Source organism: Crocodylus siamensis, chromosome 6 (genome assembly GCF_052110815.1).
Source record: "Crocodylus siamensis isolate JL-2025a chromosome 6, ASM5211081v1, whole genome shotgun sequence".
In the NCBI taxonomy this organism is placed as follows: domain Eukaryota; kingdom Metazoa; phylum Chordata; order Crocodylia; family Crocodylidae; genus Crocodylus; species Crocodylus siamensis.
The window spans coordinates 82,743,332-82,762,469 of NC_143400.1; the positions used below are offsets into that span (position 1 = coordinate 82,743,332).

The 19,138-nt window shown below is 48.2% G+C and overlaps 1 protein-coding gene across 10 annotated transcripts in view; it reads left to right on the forward strand.

Moving 5' to 3' along the window:
• Positions 1-19,138, forward strand: part of LOC149863074 (uncharacterized) — a 347,984-nt gene that overhangs the window by 320,338 nt on the left and 8,508 nt on the right. For 9 of the 10 annotated variants that reach the window (XM_090052663.1, XM_090052665.1, XM_090052666.1 and 6 more), the window contains 6 exons: positions 9,192-9,320; positions 11,296-11,421; positions 12,956-13,084; positions 14,387-14,515; positions 14,894-15,022; positions 15,959-16,087. In XM_090052663.1, the coding sequence (XP_089908789.1) occupies positions 9,192-9,320; positions 11,296-11,421; positions 12,956-13,084; positions 14,387-14,515; positions 14,894-15,022; positions 15,959-16,087 (771 nt within the window). Of the gene's footprint in view, positions 1-9,191; positions 9,321-11,295; positions 11,422-12,955; positions 13,085-14,386; positions 14,516-14,893; positions 15,023-15,958; positions 16,088-19,138 lie in introns of those variants that run through there. The other variant, XR_016443055.1, reaches the window with a different exon arrangement.

Genomic DNA, 19,138 nt, shown 5'->3' on the forward strand with positions numbered 1-19,138 from the left:
AAGCCGGTTCCAGCGGCTCTTGAGGACGGCCAACTTGGCCTGACCCAGCACGAAGTTGGCCAGGCAGACGGGGCCCCTCTCAGCCGCCCGGTACGGGCAGGAGCACACATAGGTGGTCTCCGAAAAGCTCCTGCCCAGAGCCCGCAGCAGCAGGCTGAGGGTGACAAAGAGTGGCTGCAGGCTGGGGCAGTCAAGGAAAGCATGAAAAAGGGTCTCCTCGACACCCCCCGGGCAGAAAGGGCAGGCTGTCGAGGCGGCTGGGTCCAAGTGGGACACAAACGTGCCAGTGGCTAGGATGCCGTGCAGCAACCGCCACTGCAGGTCACCAGTCTTCTTGGCGGTTGGCGGCTTATACAATGTGCGCCACGCCGGGTGGGCCGGTGGGGAACCTGGCGGCCCCAGGCGCCGTCGCCACGGTGTGTCGGGGCGGCCTGCCAGCACTTGGGCGTGGCGGACGTGGATCACCCAGGCGTATAAACCTCTACGCGACAGAGAAGCAAAAGGACAACCTGTGTCACTATCAGGAGGCACAGGGAGCATCAGCAGGGTGCCAGGGCCGCCAGCCAGATCATTGGCCACGGCTGGGGCGACTGGTAACGCAGGGAAAGCCTCGCTCGGGGCATCCTCAGTGCAGGGGACCTGGCCCGCCCAGAGATGGTCCTCCAGGGCAGCTGCCGCCTCCAATGGGAGGGCAGCCCGGATGTCACACAGGAGATGGCCCACGCTGTGAACGGAGCGCATGCCCAGCCGGCTGCTCAAGGCCTCGGGCGAGAGCCAGGCCGACCGAGCGGGGTCAAGGAGGTGGCCCAGGCGGAGAACACGCGCCTGAATGAGAGCGGCCGTGAGACTGGCAGAGGCCAGGCTCGGCACGGGGCGCCTCAGCGCCGGGTTGTGCACCAGGGGTTCCCCCAGCAACCGTGGGAACTGAAGGTGACGGGCCTGAGACTGGAGGTGGAACGTGGCTTGCCAGGCTCATACCACGCTACAGTAAAAGGCTGGAAGCACGGCCCAGTTCAAAAGCGTGAGGTCCAGCAGGAAGAGCTCCCAGTCAAAGCCGAGGGCCCCCACCCTCTGCAGAAACTGGCATGCCAGGTGTTGCCAAGGTGGGTGCTCCTCGCTGTGCAGGAGTCGCTGGAGGGCCTGGAGGCGGAAGGAGACCACCCTGCTCGCCAGGTCAACCAAACTCTGGCCCCCCTCAGTCACAGGTAGGTAAAGGACAGGTCGTGGGAGCCAGTGGCGCCCGTCCCAGAAGAAGTCAACCAGGAGGCGCTGGAGTCTCTCGAGCAGGTCCTCCGGTGGATCGAGTACGGCGCACCGATGCCACAGGCTCGCCGCCACTAGGTTGTTCACGATGAGGACGCATCCACGGTAGGAGAGGCTGGGCAGGCGCCAGTGCCACCTTTGTAGGCGGGCCTTCACTCCTTCCTCGAGGCTGTCCCAGTTGCGTGCCATGAAGGCCGGTGGCCCCAGGAACACGCCCAGGATCTTAAGGCCCTCGCGGCACCAGCTGAGGCCCCCGGGCAAGGCCAGGGGGGTCGTGGCGATCCACTCTCCAAGCAGCAGGGTATTGCTCTTGGCCCAGTTGATACGGGCCGAAGAGGCACGTTCATAGGCTCCCTGGCAGGCTGTCAGGGCCTCCAGGTCTTCCTGGGTGTTAAGGAAGATGGTCAGGTCGTCTGCGTATGCTCAGAGCCGCAGCGGAGGGGCAAGGGACGGGCCCCCGGCTGGTGGCAAGGCCACACCGCTCAGGCGACGCCGCAGCGCATGCAACAGTGGCTCGATGGCCAGGGCATAGAGCATGCCCGACAGGGGGCAGCCCTGACGGATGCCTCTGCGCGCGGGGAATGGGGCACAGAGCACGCCGTTCACCTTGAGCAGGCTGGAAGTGTCTCGATACAAGACCCGGAGGGCGCCGATGAAAAGGGGCCCAAAGCCAAAGGCCTCCAGGGTCCGAAAGAGGTAGGCGTGGTCCACCCGGTCAAAGGCTTTCTCCTGGTCCAGGGAGAGAAGGCCAACGTCCAGGCCAAAGAGTTCGCTGGCTGTAAGTAGGTCGTGCAGCAGAAACAGGTTGTCTCGAATGGTTCTGCCCGGCACGCAATAGCTCTGCTCGGGCCCAGTGACGGAGGCCATGACAGTGCGGAGGCGGGTGGCCAGCGCTTTGGCCAGGATCTTGTTATCCGCTCACAGCAGGGAGACCGGCCACCAGTTCTTAATGCAGGCAAGGTCCCCTTTCTTGGGCAGCAGCGTGAGCACTGCACGGCGGCAACTGATCAGCAAGACCTTGTTGGCAAGACTCTCCTGGAAAACACGCAGGAGGCAGGTGCCGAGGAGAGGCCAGAAAGCCTTGTAGAACTCCGCAGGTAGCCCGTCGAGTCCTGGGGCTTTGCCAGAGGCGAGGCCAGCTGTGGCCGCCGCCAGCTCCGCCAAAGACAACTCCTGCTCAAGCTCGCCGGCCTCCAAGGCACCAAGGCACGGCAGACCCGCATGGAGTTCCCACGCGGCGTCAGGGCAGGATGGCTCAGCCACAAACAGGTCACAATAGAAAGCCACAGCATGCTCACGTACTTCACCTGGGTCAGTGATGACCTGGCCCTCAGGGGTCTTGAGGTGATCTAAGACTTTGCTCGCTGCCTGCCGTCGCTCCAGGTTGAAAAAGAAGTGGGTCAGGGCATCCGTTTCGGCCAGCTCTTGGCAGCGGGCGCGGATCCTCGCTCCACGGGCCGCACTCTCCGCCAAGTCACATAGGCACTTCTTCCGGAACCGGAGGCTCTCGCGCAGCACCGCATCACTGCCGGCTGCCAGCAGGGCAGCCTCGAGCTTCACCATGTCCTCCTCCAGCTCTCTGATACGGCAGCACAGTTCATTTGTGGCCAGCTGAGTGTACTGCTGGCAAAAGGCCCGAATCTGTACCTTGCCCACATCCCACCATAGCTTCCAGGAGGAGTACTTCGGTCTTGTGGCCTCCCAGCCCCGCCAAAAATTGGCAAAGCAGTCCCGGAAGTAAGAGTCTTGAAGCAGGCTGACGTTGAAGCACCAATAAGGCGCTCGTGCACAGGTTCTCCCTGGCAGGCTCAGTTCACAAAAGGCTAGGCCATGGTCTGACAGGCCCGAGGGAACGATGCGGCCGCTGCGTAGGAATGGCAGGTGGTACCTGGTGACATAAATGCGGTCGAGGCAGGCCATAGTGAGACCCCCGGCACTCATCCTGGCCCAGGTGTACTGGCGCGTGTCGGGGTGCAGGGCTCGCCAGACATCGACGATGCCTGCAGTCTCCAAGACAGACTGCAGCTTGCGGGCTGAAGGCAGGTGAGGCTCAGGCCCCGTATGGTCGAGCAGGGTATCGGTGGTACAATTAAAGTCCCCGCCTACAAGAACCAGGTCATCGTCCTCGCCGACATCGCGCAAAAGGCCGGCCAAGGTCTCAAAGAAAGTGACCCTCTCCTGGCCATCAGAGGGTGCATAGACGTTGACGAGCAGCAGATGGTGTTGCGCTAGGGTGACGCGGACCCTCAACAGGCGGCCGGGGACAACCTCTCGTGCCACCGCCATATCATGCTGCAGCTGTGATGATAGGAGAGTCGCGACCCCAGCGCTAAGGTTGGCGCCGTGACTCAAGAACACCTGGCCTTGCCAGGCAGCGTGCCAGGCCAACTGGTTGTGCCTGTCGGAGTGCGTCTCCTGGAGGAAGGCGACAGCCAGCCGCTTCTGGCGCAGGAGCTCCAGCACGGCCTCTCGCTTCACCGGATCTCAACAGCCATTGATGTTGAAGGTGCCAATGGTTGTGGCTGCCATGGGTGTGAGTTTGGGAGAAGAAGAGCGAGGTAAGGTGTAGATAAAAAGCAAGCCTCCAAGAGTCAAGCAAAGGCAGAGACAGGTCGAAAAGAAAAGGCCTATTGTGCCCTACTCTTGTCCAGGGACCCTGCCAGGCCCCACTCATCTCTCACCCACTGGGCGAACTTCTCCAGACGATAGGCCATCTGCCTAGTGCCCAGATCCTACTGCATGAGCTTGGCCGCCGCCCTGGCAGCCTTGACGAACACTTTGGGATCCGCGCACCACTGGGCGATGCGCACCGCTATGTTCTTTTGTCCCTTCGTTTGCTTTAGAAAGGTCAAGAGCCCCCCATAGTCAGGACCGACCCAGGGGGGTCTGCCAACATGGGCTGCACATTTCCCACAGAGAAGCGGCGAGGGCGCACACTGGCTGGGAGCGCTACATCCACACCCTCAATATCCAAGCCCATCAACCTCCTCTGATCATCCAGGTCGAGGTCTGGCTCTTGAAGAGCAAGCCCCACCTTCTTGGGGGGGGAGAGGTCATCCCGCTCTCGAGGTCGCTTGCGACACTCAGAAAGCTGGATTTCCATCTCTCAAGCCTCCTCATCCAATTCAGTGGCCTGGGACGTGACCAAGAGGTCAGCAGACTCTTCTGCTGCTCCCTGGGTCAGACCTCCAGAGGCGACACATTGTGCATATGTCTTCTTGCCCCCCGTCTCCGAGAGCTGGGAGACGGGTGAGGCATTAATGACCCCTGTTTCCCCCACCTCCAAACTGCCCTCATCCCCGGTCATCAAGGTTGCTGACGTGACAGCTGGAGCAGGGCCGGGCTCTCCAGCAGGGGCCTCGCCAGCACCAGCTGAGGAAGGCCTCAGTGGGGATGGGGCGTCCTGAGGGGTCCCTTTCACTTTCTTCTCCTTGTTGCTCTTCTTCTTCTTCTGCTTTGTGGCAGATGACCCATCCTTCACAGACGATGGGCCAGACTGTGCCTGGCCTGTCTCCTCAGAGCCAGCCACCTCAGCCAAAGCCGTGGTGGAGAGCAACTTGCAGGAGGTCTGAGCCCCGCTGTCCGATGGGGCCTCGGTGCCACAATCGCTGACCACCCCGGCCTCGATCGGGGAGGTCAGAGCAGGCAGGGCGGAAGCGGAAGCATCCGCCTCTCCCCCCGGTGCCGTCTCTGCACTGGTGGGAGTGGGCACCGTAGGTGGAATGGGGGGGGAGGACTGGGGCCTAGCCCCAGCCCCTCCGCCGGAGGACACTCCCACGCCAGACACTTGAGCCCCCTCAGATGGAACAGGGGCAGGAGGAGGTCGGGAAAGACTCCCGGCCTCACTGGGTGGGGCCTGCATCCCGGAAGTGGATGGGCCGTCCGTCAGCGTCGCTGTAGTCTCCGACGTTTTGGCCGGTCCCCCCCGTGGGCACTGAGCCGCTAGGTGGGACGAGCTCCCACACTGAAAGCACGTGGTCTCCCGACAAGAAAAATAAATCGCATACCTCCGCCCATTGGACAAGAGGCTCAAGGACTGAGGCAGAGACCGTGAGCCCTCCCTAAAGAGCATGAACACCTGCCTTCGAAAAGACAGGACATGCCTCAGTTTAGGGTTTTTACTCCCTATGGTCAACCGGCGAAAGGGACTCGTAAGCACCCCATAGGGCTCGAGTACCCTGGCCAGGTCTCAATCGGTCACGTGCGGGGGTACGTTGGAGATCACCACCCTCACCGCTAGGGTATCTAGGGGGGTGACAAAATAATGCGCCCCCGCAATGTCCAGGCCCTCTACGCACACCCTATGGACTAGGGTGGGGTCGCTCAGGTAGATCATCGGGACCGTGTTGACACGGCCTGCATAACGGATGGTCTGCTGTCCCAAGAGACTAGCCAGAGCATCCACGCAGACCTCAACCCCAACGAAGGGAGGGGTGTGCACCCTCAACCCACAGGTAATGGGAAGGTTCTGGGAGGCATCCTCGTGCCAGCTGCTGGCTGTAGGAGCAGCCATTCCTGACAGGACAGGGTTAATTCCCAACTCTAACTAAGCAAAGCAACAACAAAAAAAGTTTATAGTAACTAAAAAAGATAAGTGTCCAGGAAAGTGGCCACAAAAAAACTCCAGATGGGAGTGGGGAAGGGGGTAGGGGAAAAAAAAGCGGCTAGGGTTTGAAAAAGCGAGAAAAAAAAAAGACAAAAACAAAAGGGAGGGGGGAAAAGGGGTAATTTAGAGCACCCCGCGGAAGGCAAGCTAATGGAACTCCCCGCTACAAGCAAGCAGAAAAGAAAGAGAGAGAGAAAGAGCGAGAAAGAGACAGTAAGAAGGAAGGCTGTGAAGACAAGAGACCAGAAGTATGGGGGGATGGGACAAAGAGGAGAGAAAAGGGGGGAAAAAAGCTGCAAAACAGCAAGAAAAGAGAAAGAAAGCGAAATAAACAGAGGCTAGAGACATTTAGACAGGTGGGAGTGAAAAAAGGAAAGAGATAGGAAGCTGGGGAGTCTTACGCTCGGGATCGCCCCACGCAGCTCCAAGCGAGCCTGGTCCAAAGCGAAAGAAAGAAAGAAAGAAAGAAAGAAAGAAAGAAAGAAAGAAAGTGGCTGTAATAGATGCAAAAACATCAGCATCTCTAAACTGTTTACAGATATAATAGAGCCTGGTGAACTTTGAGCAAGAAAGATGTCCCTCAACCCAGTGTCTACTGATTGACTTTCCAGTTCTAGGTAATGAGGCACTGCATTAATGTATTCTTTGGCAATGCAATTAGCAGTATTGATAAGGACACCCACAGTATATGCTGTTGGTATGGAAGGATTTAGGAACAGTTGCTCAAGACAAAATGCTCCCTAGTTAGAAGGAAGAGATCAGGAAATGACTGAAATCTGGCTGCTGTTCTTGCAGTTCTCAGAAAAACATAACTCAGATACACAGGAAACTGTTAAATTAGAAAATGTCTTTATTAGATAACTGGTGGTTAGAGGCTAAACCTCTTTATGGATGCATAGCCTACGTAAATGGCAAGATAGTGTGTAAATTGCTGTAGCTGTCTGCCTATAAGCTGTCTTGGAAAGTAGTAACAGATGAACGTGTCTTGCTGATAATTATGTTGAATGTTGCAGCAGATGTGTTTGCTCTGCTTGTGTTGCTCCCTGTTGAACTGAAATGAAAAAAAAAAAGTTAAAAGGGATAAGTACATTGGGAGAGGAAGAATTACATGAATTATGGCAACCTCTGCTAGTTATGAGAGAAACCCTGTCTGCCCGAGCTGAAAAACAATTCTGAAACCTCTGCCAGGGATGAGAACAACGTGGTTGGGGGTGTGAAACAGAGTAAAAAAGGAAAAAGTCAAAGAATGACCAAAAGGAAGGGGGAGGGGACATAAGAAGAAAATCACTGAAGATGCCAAATAAAATCATTAGACAAGGGTGTGTCCTTAACGTTGGTTCTTGGTGGCTATTAAACAAACACTATGGCTATTAAATGAACACTACAACAAACCAAGAATGCTAGGAACTGACACATTTCTGTGCATATAAAATAGCAACTTTTACTCTATAAAATTTGCAGCACAGGATGGGTCTCTTTTAGCATATTTAAGTAGGAAGTGGGCAACATAATGTTCAGATGTTCAGTTCTGATAGACTGATAGCGATGTATTCAGCAAAAAGAACCTGGAGGAGGGCAAGGCATCTATATGCTGTAAAGACAGGGGTTTCTATGGACCAGTGAATCTGATATCCTGACTTAGGCAGTGCCCAGTTTTGTTTTAAAAGATAACCTGATTGCATTTATTGTTCTCAGATGATAGAATGAACAGCTAAGGAAGCAACAATTTCTTCTCCATTCACATAGATCGTGATCTTATACCCATGAAAAGCATGTACATTATTAATATCAAAAACTCCTTAAAGACAGATTTGCAGAGATCTTGTTAGTAGGATGCAGCCAAACATTTACTTAGCCAGGGTTTTCCAAAAGGCCAAAGGCTTCCTGTTTTTTGGTGGAGAAAAGTAAAAATGTCATTTTCAGGAGCAAGGAGGCAGCCTTTAGCAGTGTGAATTGTGTTTATAAAGGGCTGTAGTGCTGCCCTTAACACAGCAGATCTAAAATCGTATTCACACTCCTGACAAGCTACAGCTTTCCCTTCCACCTTTCTGTTGCTTTCAGCACAGGTCACAGGAGAAAGGCAGGCATATTCTGGCCCTTTAGAAATCAATATTAACAGGGCCAGGTTAAGCTACAAGTACTAGAAGCCAGTGCCTTTCTCCTGGAGCAGTGTGTTTATTGCAGACACTCACTTTTCACTTAATACTGTGGTTAAAGGAATAACCTGAGTGGAGTGTAACTGGGACAACCTGAAACAGTAGCTCAGAGTGGTGGATTTCCCCAAGCATCTCAGTGGTTTTAATGCCAAGACCCTGTGCTCTGAGGATTTTGCCAGCCCCGCACTGCAGAGGACTCAGAGTGTGATGCAGTCCAGTCCTCCCACCTTTGCACTCCCCTCTTGATTCTTAGGAAAGTAGGTGGTTACTGCTATCCTTCTCTCCGGGTGTAGTCCCAAGCCATTGCTCCTGCCTCTCTTTGCTGCTACTGGCACTCCAAGTAAAAGAAGTCAAGGCCAGAATGGGGCCCCATGGCTTCATGTTTGTAGGGACCTTAGTTTGACCTTGAACATTAGGAGTATGAATTTAGGTCTCTACTGGTGCAGTAAGCATTAGATTCTTGATTCTCACATTAGTTTTATGTGGGTGCAACTTACCAGGTGTCAATCAGAAATTCTAGTTATAAATGAGATCTCAAGTCCTAGAACTGTTGTCCTGAAGTGGGGCATAAGAGCAGGGTAGGTGTTTGTTTGTCCTTTGCCACTGGTGTTAAAAATGTACCTGTGAACACAAATAAAACCATGGAGGGAAATAATAAATCCCTGTTCCACAACTTGTTTAAAATACGATATAAATGTTCCCTATTATCCAAAAAGCCTACTTTTACTAAGTCAGAATAATAATTCATGGATAGCTCCCCCTCACTTAAAAATGGTCCCAGTATTACATCCAAACCCAGTCTTAACTGGGGTTACTAGTACTATAGGGTAATTTTTCTTTTTATCAAGATGATTTACAAGTTTTGTGCTTAGTTCTGAGTCTACTGAAATACTCCATTTTATATTCTCATTGCATATTTGCGTAACTTTCCATTTACAGACCAGGGACTACCTAAGAAAGTGCAGCGAAAAACCCAATTCAGAAAAAAACACATCGGTTAGAAAGGAATTTCACTTTCTACTGCTTAAATTTAAAAAAATACAAATAAAGGATTGATGGTTTATGAGCAGCTAATATGACAGGGAGTGAAGATGGAAAACCACATTTGGAACTTATTGGTCAAACTAGTAGTATGTCCTAACTGCATTTTTCCTGTTTTAAAACAGGGTGTCCAAAAGGAACCTATGGCCCATATTGCCAGAAAGCATGTAAATGTCTCAATGGAGGCCTTTGTGATCCTGTGACAGGAACCTGTGACTGTCCTCCTGGCTTTATTGGAGCCGACTGTAGTAAAAGTAAGCCAGTGTTCATTGAGATAATGTAATATATCATATGCTGCTTATATAAAAAGTAGTTATATGTGAGAATATTTAGGATAACAGCTCATCAGTGTAGCAGCAAGCGGGTCCCAACCAGCCTTTGACTGAAGAGCAAATCAAGGACACATATACACGAGCAGCAAGGCTGCTCTGACGCACTGTAATTACAGCGTGTTGGAGCAGACTCGATTAATTGAGTCTGCTGGAGCGTGGTAATTACCGCACTCCAGCAGACTCCAGCATCTTGCGTATCAGCATCAGTGGGGGCGCTTTAAAGCTCATTCGATGAACTTTAGTTAAAGTGCCCCCACTGCCATTTTTCAGCATGAGGACTCTGATACATGAGATGCCCTAAGCACTCTAATTACAGTGGCTCTCAGAGCCACTCTAATTAAAGCCCCCCTGCCGCACCCAGAGCATGCATATAAAAGCCCCATAATCCCAGTTTTCTGGAAGTTGTCTTGGCAAATGTTCTCTCTTCCTTTTCTGTGGGTGCATCTACACATCGCTGTGCTTCAGTACTTCCTTTTGGAAGTACTAAAGCACAGCTCAGCAGGGGTGGTTCTGTGCCATGCGCATGGCACACAGGTAGATTTCACCGCTATGTTGCCATAGCAGCACGCTATACCCGGGGAGCACATCGCTATGGTGATGTAGCTGGTGATCACATGTAGACACAGGTGACAGGTGTAGTAAAGCACTAAAACAAGCACTTGGTATACTGCCTGTTGATGAAATTGGGACATTGACAACCTGGGTGCAACCCATAAAAGTGCAAATTTATAGTGCTTTACCCTCGAAAAATTGTTTCAGTTATATCTCTTCTATTACTTCATGCAGTTCAATTCAGCTTCTTCACAAATACATGTGGTAATCTAAATTTTTTCTCTTTGGCAAAGGTATCATCAGTGTTCAGGAAATGAGAGGCAAGGATTTTTAGGGTGATATCTTTTACTGGAACAGCTGCATGGTTGGGATAAAGTTAGACCAGCCTTCAGATGCAAAGCATTGTTCCTCAGCTCTGAAGAGGGAGGCAAGAACTGTTCCTAATAATCGCTGGGCACCTGTACGAGTGTGGGGATTACAGCACATTGGAGCAGACTCAATTAATCAAGTCTGCTGGAGTATGCTAATCAGCACGTTCCAGCAGCCTCTGCGTCTCATGTATTCAGCGTCCCCACACTTCAGAATGGCAGGGACACTTTAACCAAGGCTTGTCATCACCCCCGCCGCCATTTTGAAACGCAGAACAATGGATGCACAAGATACTGCAGGCACTTTAGAGTGACTCTGAGAGCTGCTCGAATTAAAGTACCCCCACCCCTGGCGCACATGTAAAGATGGCCACTGTGGTTGCTTGCCTCCTCAAACCCAAGGAAAAATGCCTTACATTAGAAAGCTGGCCTAACTTTATCACAACCATATAACTGGTCCCATAAAAGATATCACCCTAAAAATCCTTGCCTCTCACACAATTCTTTAACCATCGTTCCAACACAACCTGCAAATGTCAGATACTAATTGAAAAAGACAAGGATGCTACTCAAGGGGTGTGTCACGTGGTTAGATTTTGCTACTACTTTGGTGTAGTGGCACGCTAAAATGTGGGAGCACACAGCTACAGCCAAGTAGTTGCCCAGCACATGTAGAGTCACGTGATTGCTATGTTGCCATAGCACACCATACAGAAATATAGGGCAACATGTAGATGTGCCCTAGATGTGGAAATAGGAAGCATCCGTGTTTTCACACTGGATATTTGATAATAAATTCCAACAGTCAGGTAAAATTAGGAAGGAAAAAGCAAGCAGCCCTTTGGATTTTTTTAAAGGACTTTATTTGGATTCAAAACTGAATGCAAGAATTTTGCCTGATTTAAACAAAAACAAAAAAAGTGGGGGATGATATATGGTTCTGGACAATTAATGAGAAAAGTCTGTGTTTCCTTCAGGTTGTCCTGAAAACCATCATGGGAAGGACTGTACTCTGTGGTGTTCATGTGGTAAAGGACAGTGTGACCCAGTGACTGGCAAGTGCTACTGTCAACCTGGCCATATCGGACCTGATTGTCAGCAAGGTAACAGAATGAGATCTGTTGGTATGGGTATTTTTAAACACCCACAAAAAGAAACTGCGACACCAAACATTTAAATAAATGATCATTGTTTACAGTTGCTAGGAATTTGTCCTCTGCAGTAATCTCTGTGCTCTCTAATTTGTCTGGAGCAAAAAAGGTGGCTTTTGCTATAGCCCTCAGTAAACTGATGGGTTGATTAAACCAGCCAGAGGAAGTGAAATCATGCTCCAAACAAGTGCACGGCTCCAGGTCCTTAGTTTAGGCCTTTTCTTTATTAAAACAGAAACATTCAGAATGACCCAAAACAACCCAAAGTCTCATCATGCTTTAGTGTTCCTGGTAGACTGAGTGTGCAGGGATTCACAGTTCATACAGCCCTCCCCAGCCAAAGCTTCCCTCTGGCAGCACCTGCTTGCTGCAAGTGTCTACCTGCCTTACCTTCTCGGTGGCATACATGATGGTGACTTCCCTCCTCTGTTCTTCTATGAATGAGAAAGGAAATGTTATGCAGAATTTCATACAGATTTCCTATAGGACTCGGGCAATAATGACAACTTCTAGTTTTAAAGGGCCCGAGAGCCATAATATTGGCTGAGAGTAATGCTGGAGTATTGTTGTTAATAATTTCATATATATGTTATGGTAGTGCCTAAGGATCAAAAAAGAAGGTGACACTGTGGCGTTATTATGCTCAAAAAAATTCTTTGCTCCAAAAAATTTACAAGAGATGGAGGAAAGGGGCACAAGGAGATCAAAGAGACACAAGGAGGGACACAAGCAGAGGAAGGAGTATACGAGGGAAAGAAGAATCATGTTGGTTCTGAGGGGAGGCAGGAGGGCATAAGCTAAATGGAAATGAAAGTGAAAGAAGCTGGACAAGGGAAGAGAATTAGGGGACAGGGCAAGGAAGAAGTGGGTGGGAGAGACTGTGGCCACAACCCAGCATATATTTCTAGTGTTAGAAATGTCTGAGGAACAGGTGGAGAGCAGCGGGTGGCCACCTCGCCCACCGGCCCCTACCAGTAGGGGAAGGGAGCAGCAGGGAAAAGCCCTCAGCCCATTCCCTAAACTCTAGACTGGGGAAGAGGCAGGGACCACTGCCCCACTGCAGACCAGACCTGACCAGGAAGAGAATGTACAAGCATTCAGTCTTTCAAGACAATTTTTCTCATAAAGGAGATATTCTAGGTTTCAACCTGAGAGATCTTTATCCCAGAGGAGGCATATTTCCCCTGGGAGAAACTGAATGAATGTTTGTATGCTGGTAGTTTTTAGCAGGAGAGCAGTGATTCTCCTGGTAGAAAAGTAACACCTATATGTGGCCTTTGGAGGAGGCAAGGAAAAAGGCCTGGCGTAAAGTGCTAACTGGCACAGGACAGAAGGGTGTACAAATGAGACCAGGCCCAGTGCAGTATTACTTCAGTGCAATATTATACGCTGAAGAGACATTTCCATTGTTCATATCTTCCCCCATCTTGATGTGATCTGTTTTGTGATGCTGATTGTTTTAAAAACCTTTGTTAATTTACTGTAGTGTGTCCCCAGGGAAGATATGGTCCTAGCTGCCAACGAATGTGTATCTGTAAGAATGGTGGTATCTGTAGCCATGTGGATGGGTCTTGCACCTGTGGTCTTGGCTGGACAGGAAGTTATTGTGAGAGAGGTAATTTTTTTTCTCTTTGTTTTGACAAAAAGGTAATTAGCAGAAGTATCAGCTTTTATACCATACTGTCACTGTTGTTATATGTATTAATGTTATTGGAAGTAAAAGTTTGTGTTAAATTACTCAAAAGTAAAAATCCTGATTTTTTTTAAACCTAACAAATGAATTTATGGAAAACTATTAATCCAGGTTGTACTAGCAAGAATGAGATGACCCTAGTAGATTCACTGGGAGGTTTGGATAATAAGGACTGAGTACATTCTTCAGAAGTGAAATAGCAACATTACATTTTTCACAGTTGGCACACAATAGCAGAAATGTTGGGCCAGATGCTCATTTGGCATAAATCAACCTAGTTTCCTGACTTTGAGAGCCAGGCTGCTTCACACCAGTAGGGATCTGAGTGTTCTTAAGTATTTTTCTGAAGAGAACTGCGCATGCACCTGTCTCCAGTGATTAGGTAATATGACAAAGAAAGCTAAGGCAGAAAATATGTCTTTTTTTTTGTTCTGTCCCTTCCACCCACAAACCTCAAATTTGAGTAATCATGCTGATTTCAGTATCTACATAATAATATGCTAACAGTAGCAGCTAGACATGGAAGCAGGCAGCAGTATGTATTTATTGTGATCTGCTCCAGATTTAAGATGTCATAGCAATGAAGCAACTACAGTGCTGCAGAAATAAGTAAGTTGATTGTATTGACACAAGTTCACGTTTGCATGACTTGGCTTTGAACAGGTTGAGGTAAATTTAGTTCACTAATAGGAGGACTCTGGCCTGTATATGTAAATGCATTTTGTTTTGGCTGAAACTGAGTTCCTTCTATTTCCATTAGACATGTCATGGGAATTACCAGCATTCATAGGCATTACAAAACAAATTACAAAAAAACAGTTGCCTTTTATACATTATAGATATCTGTAAGAAAATAATAGTGTAAGTGCAAAAAGAAATCTGAAAAGGAGCTATTTCCCTAAGACAGTGAAGGTTTCTCTTGCATATGGACAGACAACTAAACAAATCTGACTTGTGGAAAGGAAGTTGCTTTTGAGGGCTGCACAAGGTCCACAGAATTCAAACTCTTTTTCACAGAACTTTGGTAAATTGTTCCCAATTGTAAAGAAATGTCATGAACTCAGAAAGCAGGTAAGTTTCCGTGAGGAGAGGAAATTCACAACCAATATTTATCTCAGCTCTGCAAAATGTTGTGTGATTTGTGGTCGTTTCTTTCAATGTCTTTTCAGACATTGGAGTCAGGATAAATAAGAGGTGAGTGTTTTTTGTTCTTTCATTTAACAGAATGCCCTCCAGGTAGATATGGCTCTGACTGCCACTTACACTGCTCATGTCAGAACAATGGAACTTGTGACAGGTTTACCGGCTGCTGCCAATGTCCAGAAGGTTACTATGGGCATGTTTGTGAGCACAGTAAGTAGATGGCTATCTGCAAGAAGCAAAACTCCAGCTTTGCTTTAGGGCCATGTAACTGGACCCTAATTTTCCAGCAATCACATAAGTCTTCAGAATAGTCTCTTGCATAGAGGTTCATTCTTTGGAGCCCCAATTCAGGTTAGGGATGTATGCAACTCTGTACACATAAGCAGTCTCTCTGCAGTAAACAGGATTGCTTATGAGTTTAAAACAAATACACCTGCTGAAATACCTCGTGGAACAACAACAGCCCATAACAGTTATTACTACTGGGGACTTCTTGTGAACTACAGGCTACAGGAGGGTATTATACATTTTCTATGTAGACTTTGTTTCCCAAAATCAAAATAACATTTTGGCATTTTTACTTCCCAGCCTGCCCTTCTGGATTTTTTGGTCTAAACTGTCTTCACTCTTGTGACTGTAAAAATGGAGCCAGTTGCAATATAGTGACTGGACAATGCATATGTCCTGCAGGTTATCAAGGGATCCAGTGTGAAAAAGGTATGTGTGAATTTTTTATTTTAAAAAATGAATGTCAGTACACACAGATTTGGACTGCTTGGGTATTTTGGGTTCTTGATTCTGTGTTTTACAAAGAATATTTATCAATGGATACTTTAGGATCCTATTTTAAGCATTTTATTGTTAATTCTGTGCAAAGAGCATCCAAATTCATGTCTTCATCCACTACCTGAACATATTTTTCATGTTCTAACATTCCTCTTGTTCAAAAGGATGTTCCCAAAGAAAAATAATGACATCTTTTGTCAAGACTTTTCCATGATGTTTTATACCACCCTGACACTATGTTCTTACCAGTGGCAAATACCTTCTGCCTTAGAGAAAGGGGCAACAATGATTTGCAGTAGATAGGTATCAAAAAATCTGACTACAGGGGAAAAAAACATGTATAAGTCAGAGCTTGGATGCTACCCTGAAACCCCAAAAGGTTTTGATTGTTTGCTCATTATATATGTGGATGTTCTCGTTTCCATAACTGTCTAAACTTGCCATTAGGAATACTGTTAAGTTCAATGATATATTGTGGCAGTGAGTTCCTTATGTTAATTGTCTTAAATACATTTATATTACCAGCTTTAAATAAGCTGATTATAATAAACTTATTTATGAAACAAGATTATCAGTGCCATATGAAAATGCTATGGTGTCTCATTAAAATGGGTTGGTGTTGTATAATAATCTTCTGATAACTGCATCTTAACAATGAAATGCCTAATTACCGCAGTCCTTAGGCATACTGCATAGGTGTATGATAGGTTCAATTAGATTCAACCAACATAAAGAGAGGCTGTAAATGCTACGTCTCCTGATTCATTTCAGAACTCACAAACTGTGCTATGAGATACGCACAAAAGATTCAGACAAGACGATGTTTCTTGCAAGTATAAAGCATCTAACTAGTTTATTTTTTGTTAGCCTGTAAACTGGGCTGGTTTGGCGACAGATGTCAGAATCAATGTGAGTGTGGAGGAGTAGCTCTATGTGACCCAGTGACTGGAAAGTGCCTTTGCCCACCTGGCAGGACTGGAGACGGATGTGGCAGTGGTAAGATCATTAAATGTCTCTCAGGGTTGGTGTATACATAGTTTTTGTACCTTTGTCTAGTTTTACAAATTCTTACAGTTAAATCAGTGCCATTCTTGAGTGTTGGCACTGTGGAAGAATTCCATCCCAGTTTCTTCCCAGTCACTGCTATTAGGTATTTTCCTTGCCATTGTTTTCTCACCTGTCTGTCAATTTGGCTGTCCCGGGTTATTGCAGATGTGAGGAACTTCAGGTAGAGGGTGGGAACTCCCCCTATCTACTGTGTTAGCCCTGACCTCATGGCATGGGGGCAGGGGCCTGAGCCCATGTCACTCTCTTAGGTGATCAGTGATGCTTTTTAAATTGATTGGTCCACATCAAACAACACCTGGCCTTGTTTGGGTCTCAAAGGTGATGTCAAAAGGGCCGTATAAGCTAAAACTCCTCAGGACAGTGGCAATGCATAGAGGGTGCACGGGGGTGCACATGCACCCCATGAGAGTGCTGGTGACCCCCTGTCAGCCAGCATTCTTGGGCAGGGGGGCAGGCGAGACCCCTGAGAGCACTGGCCAGGGAGTGCTCCAAGAGAAGCAGTGGCCAATCCCGCTAACCCATAAGTGCCAGTAGCACATCTGGATGTGCCAGTGGCATGCCACTGCCAGTTGTAGGTTGGCAAGATTGGCTGTGGGGGGACTCTTTCCCCGCCCCCCCTCCCAGTTTGCCAGTTGCTGACTGTCCTGTGAGGGGGGCAACTGCACCTCCTGACTCAGCAGACACTAGTCATCCATGCCGCAGGAGATGGGGCAGCAGCCATGTTAAGTCGCATACAGCTACTGGAACATCTGCAAATCTTTGTCTCTCTCTCTCAGGATGCTGAAGTGAGTAAAGTACCTGGAACTCATCTAGATATATGGGTTACTGTAATGTAGAAGTGTGTCAACCAGCTACTAAGCTGACGCTGTTTGCTCTGGGTTATTCTTTGATGCTTCGTTATCCTGTACCCTTCCCCAAGCCTACCTTCTTTAACCAGCAAAACTGTCCACTATAACAAGCATGGTGGACTTGCTGGGACAGGGATTGGGCATGCCTTTTCTAATTCCTATGCTTGGCTGACTAAGGGAGGCTACTTTCTGTGCTTCAGGCTTAAGGAAGCACCCCAAGTTCTTGCAGTGGGTCCAGCACCCTCAAGGTCTGCTAGGCCTGTGTACCCCAGGGGGCACGTGGCCCAGAAACAGGCCAGACCCCTGGGTGGTGGCAGTCATTAGAGTCTTATGACTGTAAACTGCACTGCTATTAACATCTTCCTAATGGGGAGGGGAGCTGCAAGGTGCCCCAGCAGGAACCAGAAGGCATCAGGGCAGGAGAAAGGGAGGAACAAGGAGGAGGGGTGGGTGGTATTGAGTTTGCATAGCATATGAGGTTAAAGAGAAAAACAGCAGGTGGCCTAATGACTCTTCATCGGCTGTGCTGTGGGCAGTGAGCCCTGCAGTCTCATGGGGCTTGCTCCTGCCTCCTCCCCATGCATCAAAGGGAATAGGAGTGGCTCCCAGCAGCAGCTGTGTCCAAGCTGATGTGTTGTTGATTAACTGTTTAACTGACATGATTAGAGGAGGTTAAACAGATAATTTTTTTAATGATATTTACATCCCTATTTCTAAACTGAGATAGGCAGAGGAAAACTGTTTGTGGAGCATACCTAAAGATACCCTGGCTTCTGCTTGACTTTAGACTAACACGGTGACTACCCTAACTCTTTCTGCATACCTAAGCTGTCAGTTCTTCTATGCTTTACCCACTGCCTAATATGAAAGGACAGAGTGAGAATGTGCTATGAATGTTCAGATTTCAGGGGAGTCTCTCTCAGGACCTACAAATTGGGCATGAATGAATTTATGTATGTGTTGTGCAGGGGTAGTTGCAGGGCTTTGCCAGCCAATGTAAAGATAGTCAAGAATCTGTAATCCTGCCCCTATGTGGAAACACAAATAATTGCCCTTGAGGAACAGTTACTGCTGGCTTTGGGCTGTAACCTGTAAACTTAGGCCTGGGCATAGAGTGGGAGAAAGTAGATGATGTTTGTTTCTTAACAATGGTCCAGAGCTCAGGAAAGAGTCAGTGGACTCCAAGTAGAATCCCTTGGTTTACATATGCAAAACTTTACAAGTCTTGGTTCAGAGATGATACCTGTTTATTAGACTAACTAAGAAATCGCAAAAAAAAATTATCTTTCTTTGCAATTTTTCGGGCACACGCACCCCTCTTCAAGCGGGGGGCAAAACAATTATGGTAAAAGTCCCCTTTTATAAATATCACTTGGGCTGTGTGTTAGGTAACTGAAAGTGCTGACAGGCATGGAAAAAAACCCCCGCGCATTACTGTAGGAGGAATCTCATTAGTTGGACCCAGCTCTGCAGTGGCTGTATAGATCAGGTGCTTTTTGGTGTTTTTATCCAAAGCCAATTCAATCAGTAATCACCTAAAGGCACAAAAAAGCCCTGCTGAAATGCCCAATCTATACAGATGTTGGGCAAGCAGAGTCAAACTAGCACAATGACTCTTCTGAGCATGCATTGTTCTTGGTGCGGGGGTGCGCTGAGCTTAAAGTGCCATTTTTAATTTTTTTTTTTTTAACATCTGCAAGCAGTCTGATTTGCCCAGGGAAGTAGAATTCTTTCCTTCATACCAAGATTATAAAATGGGCAAGAAAATTCTGTTTCAGAGAAAACCAAAAGAATTGTATCCTAATGAAATCATGACTGTTATGGGAGAACACAGATGGCAGTTGAAATTCTTGGGGCAGATTCTGATCTTTTCATCATGTTGAAGAATTCTACTATAGAGATAAATGGAATACCCCAGTCAGCTAAAAACACATGCAAGAGTTAGAATCAGGACTCAAATTCAAATGATAAGAAAGATAGAAGGACTGTATGTAGTTTTGTGTCTTGAGGCCTTAGCTGGAGCTGCAATGTCACAGAACGCCAGAGCTCCTTTTCAGGGACAGTCTCCCCGATTTTTTTCTTAGGAGACCACATGAAACAGTTACGAATGTAGCATATTATCAGTGAAAAG